The 18,762-nt window shown below is 47.9% G+C and overlaps 1 protein-coding gene across 2 annotated transcripts; it reads left to right on the top strand.

The window, feature by feature from the left end:
* The first annotated feature begins 240 nt into the window (after positions 1-240).
* On the top strand, positions 241-18,437 carry LYRM9 (LYR motif containing 9). Of its 2 annotated transcripts, XM_072939003.1 has the most exons (5): positions 282-309; positions 10,411-10,481; positions 13,862-14,004; positions 15,662-15,754; positions 16,757-18,411. In XM_072939003.1, exons 3-5 carry the CDS (start codon positions 13,879-13,881, stop codon positions 16,772-16,774), a joined length of 237 nt encoding a protein of 78 aa, XP_072795104.1. In that variant the 5' UTR covers positions 282-309; positions 10,411-10,481; positions 13,862-13,878; the 3' UTR covers positions 16,775-18,411. The 2 variants fall into 2 exon arrangements, with proteins under 2 accessions (XP_072795103.1, XP_072795104.1); XM_072939002.1 differs by lacking the exon at positions 10,411-10,481 and having other exon boundaries at positions 241-309; positions 16,757-18,437.
* The last annotated feature ends 325 nt before the right edge of the window (positions 18,438-18,762 follow it).

Here is an 18,762-nt window from a genome sequence, read left to right as displayed (position 1 = left end):
CCATACTCAGGGAAATGGGGAGAGCCTGCCTTCAGGGCTTCTCTCAGAGGCAGCAGAAGCCAAAAGGAAGAGTGAGTGTTTAAGGCAAAGAACAGTGTTAGTAGGACAACTTTCTTTTTCAATCGGGTGGGCTCAGATCAGGGAAGGGGTTCCCTCCTAAACAGACCCCGAGTTCCGCGCGCGGCCAGCAGAGGGCGCGCGGCTCACAGTCGCCAGGCGGGGGCGGTGCTTGACTGGTCAGGGAGCGCAGGCGCACTCGTGGCCGCCGCGTCCGCCGTGGCCGCGGTTGAAGTACCTCAGTGGAGGCGGGTGAGCAGCGCGGCGCCGGCGGATGGCGGGGGCGGGCTCATGGGGGCCAGAGGCACCCGGGAGGCGGGGACGGGCTGGGGATGGGAGGCCTCCGGCGCCCTCGGCCTGACGTGGCCTGTGGAAGACCCGCGCCGCTCCCCTTCCCTCCCCGCCTCTCTCGTTCTCTTGGAGAACCGTGTGCCCAGGAGCGCGGCTCCCGGACACGTCGCAGGCCTCGCGGGGGCGGCTCGAGGCTGAGGAGGCCCCAGGACGCGGGGAGGGATGGGGGACCACGGGCAGGCCAGGCGTCTGCAGGCGCCTGTGCGAAGCCGGCCGCCGGGCCCGCCGGTGAAATACGTCCTTGTTGGACGCACACCTTCGCGGTCTGCCTCAGTTTGCCCTTTTTAAAAAGCAGACTTGGCCCCGCCACCGCCCGTCTGCCCGCGGCGCCCGCGGAGCGCGCTTACCCGGAGTCACCTTCACGTTTTGATTTCCCTGTCTGCGTTAATAGATCTAGTCACTAGGTGGCCGAAACCCTTGAGCCCTTAGGACTAATCTCTGGTTTGTTTTTACACAGCATACAATTCACCCACTTAAAGTGCAAAAATTCAGTGTCTTTTCATATATGCATAGGGTGCAGGCTGCCTTCTGCTTTGACCACCCCTTCTACCTCCATCTCCACCTCCACCCAGCCAAACTCTACCGGTCCTTCAGACCTCAGATTTTTTTTTTAACATTTTTTATTGATTTATAATCATTTTACAATGTTGTGTCAAATTCCAGTGTTCAGCACAATTTTTCAGTCATTCATGGACATATACACACTCATTGTCACATTTTTTTCTCTGTGATTTATAACATTTTGTGTATATTTCCCTGTGCTATACAGTGTAATCTTGTTTATCTATTCTACAATTTTGAAATCCCAGTCTATCCCTTCCCACCCTCTACCCCCCTGGTAACCACAAGTCTGTATTCTCTGTCCATGAGTCTTTCTGTCCTGTATTTATGCTTTGCTTTTGTTTGTTTGTTTGTTTTTGTTTTTGTTTTTTAGATTCCACATATGAGCGATCTCATATGGTATTTTTCTTTCTCTTTCTGGCTTACTTCACTTAGAATGACATTCTCTAGGAGCATCCATGTTGCTGCAAATGGCATTATGTTGTCGGTTTTTATGGCTGAGTAGTATTCCATTGTATAAATATACCACATCTTCTTTATCCAGTCACCTGTTGATGGACATTTAGGCTGTTTCCATGTTTTGGCTATTGTAAATAGTGCTGCTATGAACATTGGGGTGCAGGTGTCATCCTGAAGTAGATTTCCTTCTGGATACAAGCCCAGGAGTGGGATTCCTGGGTCATATGATAATTCTATTCCTAGTCTTTTGAGGAATCTCCACACTGTTTTCCATAGTGGCTGCACCAAACTGCATTCCCACCAGCAGTGTAGGTGGGTTCCCCTTTCTCCACAGCCTCTCCAGCATTTGTCATTTGTGGATTTTTGAATGACGGCCATTCTGACTGGTGTGAGGTGATACCTCATTGTAGTTTTGATTTGCATTTCTCTGATAATTAGTGATATTGAACATTTTTTCATGTGTTTTTTGATCATTTGTATGTCTTCCTTGGAGAATTGCTTGTTTAGGTCTTCTGCCCATTTTTGGATTGGGTTGTTTATTTTTTTCTTATTGAGTCGTATGAGCTGCTTATATATTTTGGAGATCAAGCCTTTGTCGGTTTCACTTGCAAAAATTTTCTCCCATTCCGTAGGTTTTCTTCTTGTTTTATTTCTAGTTTCCTTTGCTCTGCAGAAGCTTGTAAGTTTCATTAGGTCCCATTTGTTTATTCTTGCTTTTATTTCTTCTAGGAGAAAATTTTTGAAATGTATGTCAGATAATGTTTTGCCTATGTTTTCCTCTAGGAGGTTTATTGTATCTTGTCTTATGTTTAAGTCTTTAATCCATTTTGAGTTGATTTTTGTATATGGTGTAAGGGTGTGTTCTAGCTTCATTGTTTTACATGCTGCTGTCCAGTTTTCCCAACACCATTTGTTGAAGAGACTGTCTTTATTCCATTGTATATTCTTGCCTCCTTTGTCGAAGATGAGTTGACCAAAGGTTTGTGGGTTCATTTCTGGGCTCTCTATTCTGTTCCATTGGTCCCTATGTCTGTTTTGGTACCAATACCATGCTGTCTTGATGACTGTAGCTCTATCGTATTGTCTGAAGTCTGGGAGAGTTATTCCTCCAGCCTCTTTCTTTCTCTTCAGTAATGCTTTAGCAATTCTAGGTCTTTGATGGTTCCATATAAATTTTATTATGATTTGTTCTAGTTCTGTGAAATATGTCCTGGGTAATTGGATAGGGATTGCATTAAATCTGTAGATTGCCTTGGGCAGTGTGACCATTTTAACAATATTGACTCTTCCAATCCAAGAGCATGGAATATCTTTCCATTTTTTAAAGTCTTCTTTAATTTCCTTCATCAATGGTTTATAGTTTTCTGTGTATAATTCTTTCATCTCCTTGGTTAGATTTATTCCCAGATATTTTATTACTTTGGGTGCTATTTTAAAGGGGATTGTTTCTTTACTTTCTTTTTCTGTTGATTTATCGTTAGTGTAAAGAAATGCAACTGATTTTTGAACATTAATTTTGTAACCTGCTACCTTGCTGAATTCTTCAATCAGCTCTAGTAGCTTTTGTGTGGACCTTTTAGGGTTTTCTATGTATAGTAACATGTCGTCAGCATATAATGACACTTTTACCTCTTCTTTTCCAATTTGGATCCCTTTTATTTCTTTCTCTTGCCTGATTGCTGTGGCTAGGACTTCCAGGACTATGTTGAATAGGAGTGGTGATAGTGGGCATCCTTGTCTTGTCCCAGATTTTAGTGGGAAGCTTTTGAGTTTTTCACCGTTGAGAACTATGCTGGCTGTAGGTTTGTCCTATATAGCTTTTATTATGTTGAGATATGTTCCCTCTATACCCACTTTGCAGACCTCAGATTTATTGTCCCCTTTTCCAGAAACCTTCTTTGACCCTTGACTGGGTGAGGGACCCCATGAATCAATCTCTCAGGGACCTGAATTCCACTTTGTAGTATTTATTTATAATTCGACAGTTGGCTTTTATTATTATCTCCTATTAACGTGTAAGTTTCGTGGAGATCAGGGGTTGTCTTGATTGTTTCTGTAACTCCAGCGCCTAGCACCCTGGTGCTCAGTGACCATTTCAGCACACACACATGTGCCGTCTGTGTGTAAGACACTGTGCTGTACTCGGGATACAGGCAGAAACAAAATAAACTCCCTACTCTTCTGGAGCTTACAATCCAGTGGGGGAATGAATACAAACAGAAATATTAAGTATATGCTGAGGTGAAGAATGTTGTGAAGAAAAATAAAAGGGACTATAGTGTGACCAGAGAAGGCCTACTCAGTGAGATTTGGATCCTTGGGTGCTGCGAAGAGAGACCGCCGGGAGAGGGAGCAATGGAGGAAAAGGGTCCAGGAGTTTGCAGTTTCAGGGTCCTCAGAGACAAGCCCTGGATGTGTGTAGAAAGCACTAGAGTTAGGAAGGGAGAAACTCAACTTTGGCTCTTACTGAGTTCTGTGTAACCTTGAGCCTCAGTTTTCTTCCTCTGTAAAGTAGGAGTAACAGGGTTGTTGAATAAGTAGCTCCTATGAAGTACCCAGCCCAGTATTTGATACGTGGTAGAAAACACTAGTTCCTTTCTTTTCCCCTCAAACAGAGTGTGTTGTGGCCTGTAGGGGGAGAGGGGAGGCCATTGGCACAAAACGGTCTAATATCATAGGATTCAGTTCAGGTTGCTGAGTGCTCTGCTCTGAGACCAGCCCGTTCGCCTTTGGAAGATTTTTCTGGTTTGCTGTGGCTGGAATAGCTCACCAGGTTCACTTCAAACTGATAAATGCTCAGGGTGCCTTTGAGACAGCAGGTGTGATTGAAAGAGCTGAAGATTCAGAGCTCAAGGACTTGAGTTTGAGACCTGGCTCTGCCACTTGCTGGCTTTGTGACTTCAGGACAGCCCCCTTCCTCCTGGCTTTAGTTCCTCTCTCGGCGAATGGGAATCAGTTGACACACGTTTACTGAGCAGTCACTGTTAACTGTGGAGGGGTGACTAATATACTAGAGTCTGTCCTCCAGAAGCTGACAGCAAGGAGCACAGGTCGCCAGGTAGACGGAAAGGGTAAGACGTCCAAGCAGCGGGTACGTGTCGGTCCCTGTGCTGGAAACTGTGCTTATGTTAGCTTGTGTGAACTGTACCCCACCACCCTCCATGAACTTCATCTTATGTTGTCCAGTTTACAGAGGAGGGAGCAGTAGTCCAGAGAACATGAGTTTGATGAGGGAAGTTGGAACCAGATTTCTGAGAGCTGAGAGTAAAGAACATTGCACAGAGGTTTTGGAGAATAAGGGTGACAAGGTGTGTTTTTTAGGAAGTGTCCTTGGGTGGCACTGTGGGGGTAGGACTGGCAGCAGAGACTGATTAGGAGGTGTTTGGAGAGTCCAAGCGAGGCGTTTTTACAAAGCTGGGAACCGAGGTAGTGTCCTTAGAGGTGTGAAGCCTGGGGGTAGGGGTGGGTCTTGAGAACCTTGACCTTGCGGGAGAGGAACTGGAGGAGCGAGGATCGCCACCCCACCTCTAGCTTAGGAGGATGTGTGCACCATGAATGGAGCCCCGGAGTTGGAGGGAGCAGAACCACTCTGTTCCTGTGTTTTGACTTTCCCCATCCAGCAGAATAATTGTATATTTAAACAATGGCCTGTGCAGGCTTAATTTAGCTTGTGTCAGTGCTCAATAGGGCATAATTTCTGGTTATTTTCTGTAGTTCCATTCTTTTCTTACTGTTTTTTATTTTAAATGTATGACTTTTCGTCGTTTATTTTTAGGTGCCCTATGTCAGAGTACAGGTTAGGGAAAGAGACAATGGAATTAAAGGGGGCCGAAGGTTTGTTTCTCAGCATCTGTGAGGGTGATACCCCTTGGCTCCCAGGAAGTTCCCTTTGTGGCTTTATTTTAACTCTTTTCCTTTATCCTGCCACATTCTCGTTTGATTTCCTGAGAGCTTTTTTAACACTTCCCTAGTTGCCCCTTTTTGTTGTTTGTGTAATTGACATTAGCCTGGTGACCTGTTTTTTCATCTGTGTGCAGAGGGAATCTATGGATGAGGTCCTTGGGTTTCTGAAAATCATGGAGCAAGGTTTTATGGAGAAAGTTGAAAAACAAATACTGGATAGTAGCAATAGTCAAGTGCTTTCGCTTGAACCTGGTCCTGATGAGCCCTGGGGTGAGTTCTCGGTGGGGTCCTTAACTCCGATCTGGGTAGGATTTGTGAGTGGCCCAGGTATGGACATAGGTGATTTTAGAAGCAGGTAAGGGCATGGGCTTTGGACTAAAACAGACCTAGATTTGATTCCTCACCTGACCACGTACTAGCCGTGTGGCCTCTGGCAAGTTACTTAACCTCTCAGAGCTTCAGTTTCCTCGTCTATAAAATGGGGCTAATGACACCTCCTCCATAAGATTGTTGTCAGGATACATGAGTTAACACATGTAATGCTCTCAACTCCTCTCTGGCACACATTCATCACTCCCTGGATGGCAGGTAGTAAGACATGCCGGCAGCTCTGCAGAGGCTCCAGGTAGGAGAGCCAGGTAATATGTTAGACCATTCATCTCTGTGGTCCTGGCCTTGAGTCCAGAGTCACAGCTGGGCTAGATGCTCTGAATGCCATTGCATGGGTGACTGTCACAGCTTGCTGAGGTTGCTCTTTCTCTGTACCCCACTCGTCCCTGGCATGTGATTATTTCTGTGCTTTTGTTGTGCTAAATTGAGTTGGATTATAGACCCCAGAGATTGTGGCAGATTGTGACTCTGGACTGAATTAATAACATACAAGCTGGGGAAACACACTTAAGAATAGTTCATGGAGAAAAAGTTTCCTTTAAGCCAAATGCCAGAGCCACGGGGAGGGCCAGAGCAGAGAATGCACTCTGTGCTCCATTCCTTGGATTCCCAGGTAAAGGAGGTGACATTGCCACCTGAGCTCCAGCGCCCACGGGGCCGGTCAGAACACAAGCAGACTGGTTTCCCCCTGGACAGTACGTGTAAGAGTGAGATTGATAATGAAGGTGTGTGGGTGTCCAAAGAGAGGAGGGTGAGTGAGATGGAGACACACTGGGAGATGAGGCAGTCATAGGATGGTTATCTCGGAGGAGAAATGACCAGGGCTGGGGGTGGCGGAGGGGGGAGGTGTTGGGATGGTTGTCTTTGAATAATGACAGACCCGACTTTGCGGTAGGTTAGGGAGACTTTAGTCCCAAAGGGCCGAGTTCAGACCAGAGAGTAGCATTTTATAGGGCAGATCTTAGCTCAGAACCGAAAGGACTTTCAGCACCCTGCCAGGAGGGAGCACGTTGAGGGAGAAAAGCTGGGTGACTCCCTCCCAATGAGAAGAGATTCTTTGATGCGGGATGGGAGAAGGCCGCCTTCAGCACTTTGGCATCCTGGTTTTGAAAGACGGCCTACTTTGGACTGTTTCTTCTATTCATTCAGTTAACATCTCCTGAGAGCCTGCTACTTCAGGTGTTTTTATTATAACTAATTCATTAAAGGCTGCAGGATGAGTCACCAGAACTCAGTTCTGATTCAGGAAGAAGTTAAATAAAATTCACCTGATCTTTAGCTTGCTTTGAAAGGGGAAGAAAAAAAGATGTATTTTTTCCTCTCTCTCATGTATAGAGAGCTACTGAACAATGAAATCCACAAACCTCTCCTGATCTCAGTTTGCACCAGAGGCTCCTTTAACAGGCCGTCCCTGTTTTGGATAGAAGCATTACAAGGGCATCATAACATACTGTTTTTCCTTTTGCTACTCTTCCAGGGGGACTGTGAACCAGGCACGTGTGCTCTCTTATGTAATCCTATATTAGCCTTGCCATGACTGGGACCATGTGTTTCATTGTTTGACTCAGTCAGTACTCAGTCAGTACTCAGTGACAGGAAAGTTGTTGGGGAGAGGCAGGATTCAACCTGACACCCCTCTATTGAGTGACGACTGTGTGCCAGGCACCATGGGAGTGACAGAGGAGACAGAGTGTAGAGTGCGTGGTGATTTGGTTGCAGATGGGATAGAGATGCATGGTTGATTGGGGAAAATCTTCACCCACCCCCCACCACCAAGCACACATACTAATGACCCTAGAGTTTGTTCTGTGGGCATTAAAGGACATCAAGCAAGGGGCTCACAGATGAGATTTTGGTTTTTAGAGGCTCATTTGGGCTGAGGGAGGGTTTGAAGAGGCAACATTTCGGAAGGGTGTTGGGTGAATCCAGGAGGGAGGTGCTGAGAGCCTAACAGATCCTTGGAAAAGGAGAGGCCCCCTTTCCTTCAAGAACTCAGGAAGGCTGGAGCACTGGAGTTGGAGCCAAAGTCCACAGTCCAGCTCCACCACTCCCTAGCTGTCTATTTGTGGGTACGTCCACCCACTTTTCAGCCTCAGTTTCCACATCTTCAAAATGGGGATATAATGCCTTTTGTCAGAAGGTTGTAAAAATGCAGCATGCTTAGTGCATCGGTCAGTTCTCAGGCCAGGATGGATTTTGTGGTGGAGGGGAGTTGAGGATATTCTGATCTGATGGCCTCTGGACTGAGTGAGGTGGGAGGCATCTGTGGCCTGTGGGGAGTTCCCACAGGTGATGTGGAGGGAGGCTGAGAGCCTGGAAAAGGCCTGGAGTAGTGGGACGGGAGAGGGACAGTGTCTCTGCCAGAGGGGATGGCGGGGGCACCGAGGCAGGGAGGACTGTGCAGAGGGCAGTGGTCATCACTGTGTAGTGGGCAGGGGACGGGACTGTCTCCAGGGCCTGCCTGAAGGCAGGGAGAAAGCTGGGCTCAAATTTTTTCTCAAATTTGGGGATTGATTGGATTTTGAGGTTATTCAGTCAGCAAGCATTTGTGGAGGAGTCCACGTTGTGCTCCGTGCTGTGCTCGGCATCAAGGAAACAGAGACAGAGGACCTGACAAGCCCTTGCCCTCAGGGGAGTTTGGTCTGGTTGGGGACCTGGACAGGCAAACACCTGAGCATGAGTTGATTTCTGCAGGCACAATGGGCTGTGGGCAGACAGGTAAGGGAGAGAGTCTAGTTCTGTGTGGGGGTGAGAGGGGTAAGGGGAGGAATTAACCAAAAAGCAATGTATTGAAAGAGTGTTAGGAGCTCACAGAATCAAGGGAGAGGGCTGGAGAACTGGGCAGGACATTTCTGGAAGGCCAGGTCCCCTTCAGGGACAGTCCACAGCAGGAAGAGGCTGATCAGTATGCACGACACAGCGGTGCATGAACTCATTTTCTGCTTCCCTGTAACACCGTTCAAGAACCCATTTCCAGAGGTGGGGAAGAGTCTGTTGGCCGAGCTGAGATCTAATGCTCTCCTTGCAGCCAGGAGAGATGGAGCCACTGCTGGCAGTCTCAGCAGGCCAAACTCAGTGGGAAGAAGTCATCCCCTAAAAAGAAAGGTGGGGGCAGGGGAGGCTGTTAAGAAGAAACACAAAAATTCAGTTCAGGATGAGAAGTCCATTTAAGGGCTGGGGCTAGTATTCCAGACAGCACCCACCGCGGGCTCTGGAGCCAGACTTCCTACGTGGAAAGCCTGGCTTCTGCACTCACAGCAGTGTGACCCTGGACAACTCTCCTCCCTTCTTTTGACCTCCATTTCTTTATCTGTAAAAGGTGAGCATAGTGGTACCCTCTTGTAGAGTTGCTGTGAAGATTAAAATTAGTTAATTCATGTGCATTGTTTAGAATAGTGCCCGTCACAGGAGAAGTACTCAGCAAGGCCGTTGTAGTAACTGGAAATGATGATGATGGTGATTGTTTTTATCATTAAAGGAACTATATAGGTGGTTTGTCAGTGTGTCTGGCAGGTGGAGGAGTGAGGAAGAATGCATCTGGGCAGGTAGGAATGCATTAGGAATTGGCATCAGCCTAAAGAGCTTAAGACTATTCACTAGGTAATGGAAAGAGGTGGAAGGGTTTTTCTAAAATAACTTTTTGTTATGAACATTTTCAAAATAGAAGTTGAAATAACATCACAGTGTTCACCCTTATACCTGCCATCTAAATGTAGTCTTAGCATTTTGCCACATTTGCTTTCTCTTTCTTGCTCTATCTTCTCTCTATTTCTGTGTTCTTTTATTTTGGGGGAGTGGTAATTAAGTTTATTTATTTATTTATTTATTTTGATAGAGGTACTGGGGATTGTACCAATGACCTCGTGCGTGGTAAGCACATACTCTATCACTGAGCTATAACCTCCCCCTCTGTGTTTTTGCTGAACCATCTGAAAGCAAGTTGCAGACTGATGACACATCACCTCTAAATATGTCCACTTGGATCTCCCAAGAATCAGGACTTCCTTCCACATACTCACAACATTGTTATTATATCTAAGAAATTAATAATAGTAATTCACAATATCATGTCACATCCAGCTGTGGGAAGTTTTTAGTTGGGAGTTAGATAAAACATTGTGACTGCCACGTGGAGGGTGGTGGGAAGGGGGCTGAGGGCAGGTAAATAACCTTGCAGTAATCCCGGCAAGAGATGATGAAGCCTGGGGAATGCAAGGTGGGCTGTTGGAGGTATCCACAGGCCTCTCACTGTGGCAAGATGGTGGCAGGAGTCCTGGTCAGTGAGGGCTGCCAGGAGGAGGTGCCAGACCTCAGAGCTGAGTGTTGAAGGATCAGGTGATCTGTAGGAAGCAGATAGGAGTGTTATAGGCAGAAACAGGGGGATTCATTGAACACATGGATGTTGAACATCTGTGATGGTTAAGTGTATGGGTCAACCTGACTGGGTTGCAGGGTACCCAGATATTTGGCCAGACATTTGGGTTGTGTCTGTGAAAGTGTTTTTGGATGAGATTAACAATTAAATCAGGAGACTGAGTGGAGCTGATAGCTCTCCCTCAGTTGAGTGGGCCTCATCCAAGCACTTGAAAGCCAGACTAGAAGAATAGACTGACCTTCCCCTAGTAAGATAGAATTCTCCTGCCTGACATGGCCTTCATACTGGGGCATTGACTCTTTCTGGTTCTGCAGCAGCTGCTGGCCTTCAGACTCAAACTGGGATATCAGCTCTGCAGATTTTGAACTTTCCAGCCTCATTCATCGTGTGAGTCAATTCCTTTTAAATCTATCTATCTATCTATCTACCTACCTACCTACCTACCTACCTATTTATTTACCTGCCTACCAACCCACTCATCCATCCTATTGGTTCTGTCTCTCTGGAGACCCTTAATACATCTGTTATATGCCAAGCATGCTGTGTGCTGAGACCATAAAGGCGAATGTGACACAGGCTGTCATGGAGTGGGCCACTCAGAGCTCAGTTTGCCTGGACTCAGCAGCGAGTGATAGGTGATGTGATGAGTGGTGGAGGGGAGGGGCCAGATCAAGAAGGGGCCTTGGAGGCCCCAGAAAACAGAATGGATATTATTCTGTAGACCAGCGCTTTTCCAAACTTCAGTACCACTTTCATGATTCTTGTCATATCCACATTTCAACTGCATTCTTACTTGCTTGATACATTTTTAAAAATCACTTTTATTCTCATTCGTTTTAAACTGTTTTAAGTCATAATACCTATGAGATAACAGAATTTTGTTTTCTCATTACACATGAAAATAAATATAAAATCATGACAATAAAAAGATGTTGGTCCATAACTGCTTAAAATAATTTCATATTTGTGCCACATTTTGGGAAAAGTTGTCATGAATGATGGGGATAGGGTGGATATCAGGGGTTTTAGGCAGGAATGAGACCTGCTGAGATTTATGTTTTGGAAAGATTCACTCTGGCTGTTGAATGGAGAATAGATTGGCAGACAGGGAGACCTGCCAGGAATTGTTGCAGGTGTCCATCTGAGCTGTAATAAAAGTCTGAACCAAGGATGTGCTGTGGAAATGGGGAAGGGGACAGATTTGAGGGGGGCATCCAGGTAGAATATGATAAGACTTAGAGACCAGTGGCATGGGGATTGAGGAGAAGGAAGAGTCTGGGTTGTCTCTGTAAACGCTTTGGTTTGGTTGCCTGGGAAGACAGAGGTGTCTTTACAGAGGCAGGGAGCCCAGGTGGAGAGGGTAAGGTCACGTCCAAAGAGCAGGATATGTGAAATAAGTGTTCCCAGTGTTTGACTACAGTTTTAGCAATGATGCTGTGAGGTTCGTTGCCCCTTAAATAATAGCAAACCCATGCTTTAAATTAAATTAAAACATCTTTAGTTTAACTCTTCTGAGTGGACCTACACAAGCATTCTCAGCTAGATATTACTGAGAATGACTAAGTATTATAATTGAGCTGAAAATAATCTCCCGCCCATACTTGCTGGGTTGGTTTCTAAGTATTGCTTGGATTTTTAAGTAATGTAACAAAGTTGTGTTCTTTCCAAGTGTTAATTTTGAAGACTGCAGATGGTAACCATCTGTTACACGACTAGCATTTTACAATATTTGATTAGCGCTTTATATAGTTTGGGGAAGCCTGCCAGTGGAGTCTGCCCATCAGGTTGGGGACTTCGGTGGTATGTCCTCTGTGGTGGCCCTTGAAAGCCTTTGTCCCCATAGTATGCGGTTCCCCACTGTTTTTTGTGTGGAAGTGTGGCTTGTCAGACTGGCAGGTTGATATTCATGGCAGGAGGACCTTTTGAAGAGCCTTGCCCTGTTTGCACTCTTCCTTCGAGCTGGAACCACTGGAGCTCATGGGGAAGTGGAATCTGAGAGGGCAGATCTGTCTATCTGTCAAGATCCTCTTGGTTGAAAGTGACAAGGCAACAAACCCAAATACAGGATGGGACTGCCTTCAGGTGCATGGTTTTTGGGTTCAACTGACTTCTTCAGACCTGGTTTCACTCAGGGTCTCAGCTCTGCAATCTGTTGTGTGGTGTCAGTCTAAAGCTTGAAGAGGAGGCAGGATGGCTTCCCTGAGAGGGGTAAGTCCTCAGAGCATCAAGTCTAGAGGGAAGAGTAGAGCCTCTCCACTCACTCCTGCAGAGGTGTTGAGGTTTGCTCTGATTGGACCAGCTTGTCATGTGCCCCTCTGTGAACCAATCCCTGCTACCATCTGGGTGAAGAGCTCTGATTGGTCAGGCCTGGAGTGGAGCCCACCCAGACCTTGTGGGTAGAGACATGGGAAGGGCAGAATCCCCAGTCACACATCCCAGGATGTTACCAGGTGGGAGCAGGCTGTCATCTGCCCACCCTAGTGTAAGGTGAGGGGCCAAAGTACCAGGAGCAGTTGGCAAATACAGCTGTGGAGACAGACATTTATTGTTGCCAGGAAGATAATATGCTGGAAATGGAATGAAGGAGCCTCTGAAACTAGCTACTTAAGAAGTTTCCTTTCCTAGTTTAAGGTAAATTAATATTTAGTACTGAGATTTAGTATTCTGGTTCTCTTTTTTGAGAGGGAGGGGGTTGTCTGTGTTGTTTTCGTGTTATTTTAAAACTAAGACCCATCACTTAATCTTGGTCATTTAGCTCCTCCATTTGGAACATAGTGAGCTTCTCTTTCAGAGAGGAGAAGTCTGTGCAGAGGAGATAACAGATTCCATTCAGGCCAGTTCAACAAACAGGGCACAAAGCGCTGGGGCCTGGGCCAGGCTCTGCAGCCCTGGCAGCAGATGAATCCCCAGCAGTGTGGGAAGCACTGTAACAGCTCCAGAAACAGGGCACTTCAGCCCCTCAGGGAGGGACAGTCATGGAGGGCTTCCCAGAGGAAGTGACACAGAGCTGGACCTGGAAGGATGAACACAAGTTCCTTACATGGGGAAGGGAGCTTCATGCTAAGGATCCTGTGTGTACAGAGGTGCAAGAGGTGCCCTTGCCAGTTTGCGGGGTTCTGGGGGAAGTTCCTTGGGTCTGACTGTGGGTGAGCCCAGCAAACTGGTTCCAGAGCTCAATCAGGCATCAGTGTGGAGGCAATTGGGGAGTGACAGGCTTCAGGCAGGGACACCAGGCAAGATGCAGTGGTAGAGGTCCAGGCAGGAGCCTGTGGGACATCTTGTTCAATTGCAGGTTCTGTCTAGTAGGTCTGGGGTGAGACTCTGTGTTTCTAATTAGCTCTTAGGTGATGTCAGCGCTACTGGTCCAGGACCACACTTTCGGTAGCGAGGCTCAGACCTCTGGGCATTCTCCCCTCTGTTGCCTCAAGTTGCCTGGTTTCTCAGTGATTGCGACACAGGGTCTTCCTGTCTATCTCCCCTACTCTGCCTGTCATGAACCTCCTTACCCGCCACCTGAAGTCGGTCTCCAGAAAGAAGACGACAGGATGAGGCTATGCCTCTCACCTTTGGTCCTTGCAGGCCTGCTCAGGCTGAGACTTCTGCAGGACTGAATGCCCAGCCTGAGCTCGGGGTTCTGTGGGCTGTGGCATTAGGGGACCTGGCCTCTGCACTGTATCAAATATGTCTGCTTCCAGAGCACTGGAAGCTGGGGGCCAGGGCTGAAGATTGGCTTGATGCCTAGAAGTGATGCGCTTTGTTTTCCAGGGATAGAAGTCTTGTCGATGGCCCCACTGCCAGGGGCAGAGCTGGTCCAGAGGCCACTGCAGCTCTACCGATACCTGCTACGCTGTTGCCGGCAGCTGCCAACCAAGGGCATTCAGGAGCATTACAAGCATGCTGTCCGGCAGGTGGGAATGGGTAGTGGTCTTGGGGTGGGAGGGATTCCTGTAATAAGGGGCTTGGCACAGAATTGGAGGCCAGGGCAGCGGGCAGGGATGGTCTTTCAGGTCGGGGGTAGCAGGGTGGCAGCTTGGTAAGAGCCACTGAAAAGCAGTGCTGGCCAGCCCAGCTCCTCTCTCTGGTTCTGTTCAGAAAACAGAATTTGTCATCCAGCACACCAGCTCCATACCAAGGCTTAAATACAGCAATTCAGATAGAGTGTGAGACATAACATCATTTTGACAGGCATTCCTGCCAATAATGCACAACTCGAATTTAATCATGAGAAAACATCAGGTAAACCCAAACTGAGTGACTATCTACCCTGTAACTGGCCTGTACTCATCAAACTTGTCAACGACATGAAACACAAAGAAAGGCAAACAGCTGCTTTGGCTTAAAGGGGGCTAAAGAGATGTGACAGCTAAATATAAGGAGTGATCCCAGAGGATCCTTGACCAGAATAAACAATGATCATAAGGGACATTATTAGGGAAATTCATGAAATGGAATACAGGCTGTAGATTAAATGGCAGCCTTACATCAGTGTTAAATTTTCTGGATTTGATTACTGTGGTTATGTAAGAGAATGCCGTTGTTTGTAGTGTAGTGTAGTTTGAAGTGTCAGGGCTTAAAGGCATGAAATCTGCAACTTTTAAATGCTTCCAAAAATTGTATGTGAGCCCATATAAAGAGAGAAAGGTAAAGCAAATGTGGCAAGATGTTAACAATTGGTGATTCTGGAAGGGAATTCTTTTGTATTACTCTTGCAGTTTTTCTGTGGGTTAGAAATTATTTCAAAAAAAAGTTAAAAACTAAAATTAATACAAATGTAATGTGGAAAGTAAAAAAAATAGAGGTAGCGACAGAAGGCCGTGGAAACATGGAGAAGGGAGCGGTTAGCTGTCTGAGGGAGTCAGGGAGGACTGCCTGGAGCTGAGCATTTGAAGTGCTCCTGGAGCTGAGTAGGAGGACGCGTCGGGTTGAGAGTGACAGGTCAGAGGAATTAACCAGTTCTTTGGAAGGGCCTTGAGTGTCACACCTGTGCACCTGAATGTCACATTACTTTTCAAGGTGAACGTCTGGTCAGAGCAAACAGTAGCCCTGAGCTGCTCTGCACTGGGCCTGCCTGGATTTTCCAAAGCCATTCTCTCTGCTGCCCCTCCCTTCCCTGCGTGGCTTTCCAGCCAGGGTCCAAGAAACCCTAGTCTTTCCTGTTGGGAAGCCTTGCAGAGCTCTCACCCTGGTGCAAGCAGCTTCCTGGGAAGAGCAGATGAAACAGAGATGGACGGTTCCCTTAGGCCCCTGATGCCTGATAACCTTTGGGCCCAGGTTGTTCTAGGGGTAACTTGGGGCTAGTCTTCCTTTTTACAGCTGCCCTGCTGGTAGGAGTACAGGCTGTGTAGTCAAATAGCCCCAGGGTTCAGATGTTGGTGCTAAATAGCCCCAAGGTTCAGCGGCAGGTTCGAGTTTCTGAGCCTCTGCTCCCTCATATCCGGGTGGTGTCATCATGACTGTGGAGGGGTGAGAGCGGTGCTGAGTATACGGTGCCCGCAGTGACTAGTACCCTGAAGCTGCTGGTCCTGTGATTCGTTTTGCTTAGTCATTTTATGCTTAAACCTCTAGAGTTTCCGAGTTCATTCAGATGAGGACAACCCTGAGAGGATCCAGCAGATTATTAAACGAGCCATTGAAGATGCCGACTGGATCCTGAACAAAGTAAGTGCTTGGCTCCGGCTTCCACCTCCGAGTTGGGGGTTGATGGCTGTAATCCCCGTGGCCACCAGGGGTCGCCCCTGCCCCATAGCTGAGAACAATCAGTGCTACAGAGGCCTCCGTGCCGCACCGCGCCGCGCCACCCCACCCAGCGGCTCCCCTCTTCCAGAAGCCGAGGTGATGGCAGATGCCCTTCTGGTTGCATTTACTACAAGGGGAGGGTGCATCCTCAATCTCTAAAGGCAAACTTCTGCCTGACCAGTGCTGAATAAGCTGAGATGGGGCCACAGGAAGAAGGAAGAGAATGGTTTTCCTGGCAGCAATAATGCCAAAGCTGGCAGCAGCCTTGCGATATCTCAGAGAGGAAGGCTGTCTCTGGGGATATTCACGGTGAGGCAGGGTTATTGAGGAAACATTCAAGTACCTGTTTTGGTGGAGGCAGGGAGAGAGTCAGGAATATAGACGGGCTTGCTGGTCCTTACGCTTTGGTCTTAGAACAGCCTTGAGAGCTGGAGCACATCCTACCTCCTGGTCCTTCTGAGTCAGATCCTCCAGATGTGGGTTCCACCACCTCACCTCCAAGAAGCCCTTGCAGGAGGCAGCTGAGGTCTAGTGACCACAGCTCCCAGAATTTCCCTGGGATTCCTTGTTTAAACTCAGTGATCAGACTAGATGGCTTCTGAGGGTCGTCTTCTAACCTGAGATTTCTTTTTTTTCCCTCTGAGCAAGACTCAGCTTAAAGGAAGCCTAGACACATCACAATTTTTAGTTCTAATGTTCCCGATGTCTTTGTTATCCTCTCTCCCCAACCCCATCAGCTTCCTTTTCCATTGGCACCAACCAGAGATTTGACCATCTGGTGCCTGCTGACTGGGTCCCACCACCTCCAAGAAGCCCTTGCAGGAGGCAACTGAGGTCTAGTGACCACAGTTCCCAGAACTTCCCGGGTCCTCCCTTCCCCACTGGCTTCCCTCACCCACTCCTAATGATCTGTCTGTCTTGCAGTATAAAAAACAAAACTGAGACTCCAGGGCCTAAAGAGTGACGCTGCCTTGGAGACACTGCCGTGGAGAGCCCTCACTTTGCCTGGCACTAACAGCAGCAGCAGTCTGGGGATACCCACTGGCCTCGTTGGCTGGGAGCAGGAAATCAGGGGTAGGAGAAGCTGACATCTGCTCAGACGGTTCTTCTCTCGTCTTCTTGTGTCCCCAGCATCCTTTATGTTTGCTTTTCTAGCCATTATGATGGGAAGTTTGGGGAGAATGTGTTTTCTCACTTTGCTCTAAAAGTGATTCATTTACTCTGGATGTCATTCTTTGAGACCTGGAGCTGGTGTCCCCTCAGATGGCAGCCTGTACAGAGGACAGAGCATGGGTTTTAGAACCAGACAGAGCTGGGTTTGAATCCCAGCTCAGCAGCTTTTCAAGGGTGTTGGCTTCAAGCCCAGTTTCCTTCTTCGTGAGGATTAAATAAGATAAAATTGAAGAGCCTGACGCAGGACATGGTATGCGGGGGTGCTGGTAAATGTCTGTCGGAGGAAGCCGTCCTCTGCCATTGCCGCCATGCTCTGCACATCTCTCTAGTGCCATCCACGTCTTAGTTCATTGTGGGCTTGCCCTGTCCCTGCTTGTCACCCTGAGCCCTCAGTTTCACCGAGCCCAGCAGTCTACCCAGCAGCTGCTCTTGCTGACACCACGCCTTCCTGCCCAGAGCAGCAGAAGCCCTGGTCCTTGCCTTCACTGAGTGTACAGTGTCCCAGAGCCGGTGGTATGCAGCCTGTGTGAAACAAGGAAGAACACCAGAGCAGCTGCGAGAAACGCCAGCGCTTTCAGGCTGCCACGAACTTGCAATCTGTTTTGACCAGCTCTTCCCTACTTTGCCTGCATCTTGGAAGAAAAGGCAGGAGGAACAGCAGTCATGTGAGCCCGAAATCAGTGGAGAAAGCAGACCTGGGTCGCATCCCAATTCCACGCAAGTTGCTCTGGGTAACTTACCTCACCTCCTTCAGCCTCAGTTTCCCTGTCTCTCTAGGGGAGTGATGATTGTACCTGCCTCTTGGGGCCGTGGCGAAGAGTCATGAGCCCTAAAGTACCCAAGTGCTTCACCCAAACTCAGCCTGGGGAGCCAGATGGGGAGACGGGAGCTCAGAGAGGCTGAGCCCCTTTTCAGGGTCACAAAGCTGCTAAGACAGGTCTGTCTGAATCTGCCAAACACTACAGATTTAGGAGGGCAAGGAGAGCAACAGGGAAAGAGGATGGAGGTGGGAAGAGTGAAGGGAGGGAGGAAAGGAGGAGAAAGGGAGGAGGGAGAGCAGCAGGGAATGTCGGGATGACTGGCTGGAGTGGGCGGAGCAGCCAGAAGACACAGAGAGAAGCCACGTTGGGATGTGAGTGACCACCAAGGACTCCCAGCCAGCGGATGAGCTAGCGTGCGTTTGTATCCTCGCAGTCACGTGACTTAAAGTGACTCAGACACGTCTGTGAGCACTCAACTGATCAGCCAATAATGAAGTAAATACATCAATTTGTGAAAGCCCTTGTGTTTCCCTACCATGTGCTGCCACACTAGCTGTTGAGGCCTGGAGGCTGGCAGATGGAAAGCTGCCTGGGAAGGATCATTCTTCAGAGGCTCAATTCATTAACTGAAACAACCAGTCTTAGGTAAAAATAAAATTTCAGAACTTGAATTAAGGTTGAAGTATCTCCCCTCTTCCAGTTTGGATCTGCTGCAGTGGGAAACCCGCTGTCACAGAAGGGGGACATGGGTGGGCTTTCTTTGCTAGCTCGGGGGTGGGGCGGGAGTGGAGGGACATTTTAAGCAAAGGCTCAAAACAGCACCACTTGCTCATGCTGTTCAGTGTGGTTGAGACAGTGTGGACCAAAGAGATAGTTCTGTAATGATCTCTTTCTGTAATTGTCTCCCTCACCCAAGAGTGAATCCCTTGAGCAGAGGGACCATGCACCAGTCATTGCAGAATCTTCTGGGCCAGCTGTGCCTGCTGCCCAGGTGGT

Source organism: Vicugna pacos, chromosome 16 (genome assembly GCF_048564905.1).
Source record: "Vicugna pacos chromosome 16, VicPac4, whole genome shotgun sequence".
NCBI classification, from domain to species: Eukaryota; Metazoa; Chordata; class Mammalia; order Artiodactyla; family Camelidae; genus Vicugna; species Vicugna pacos.
The sequence above is the reverse complement of the archived record's forward strand: the minus strand, read 5'-3'. Positions and strand labels throughout refer to the sequence as shown.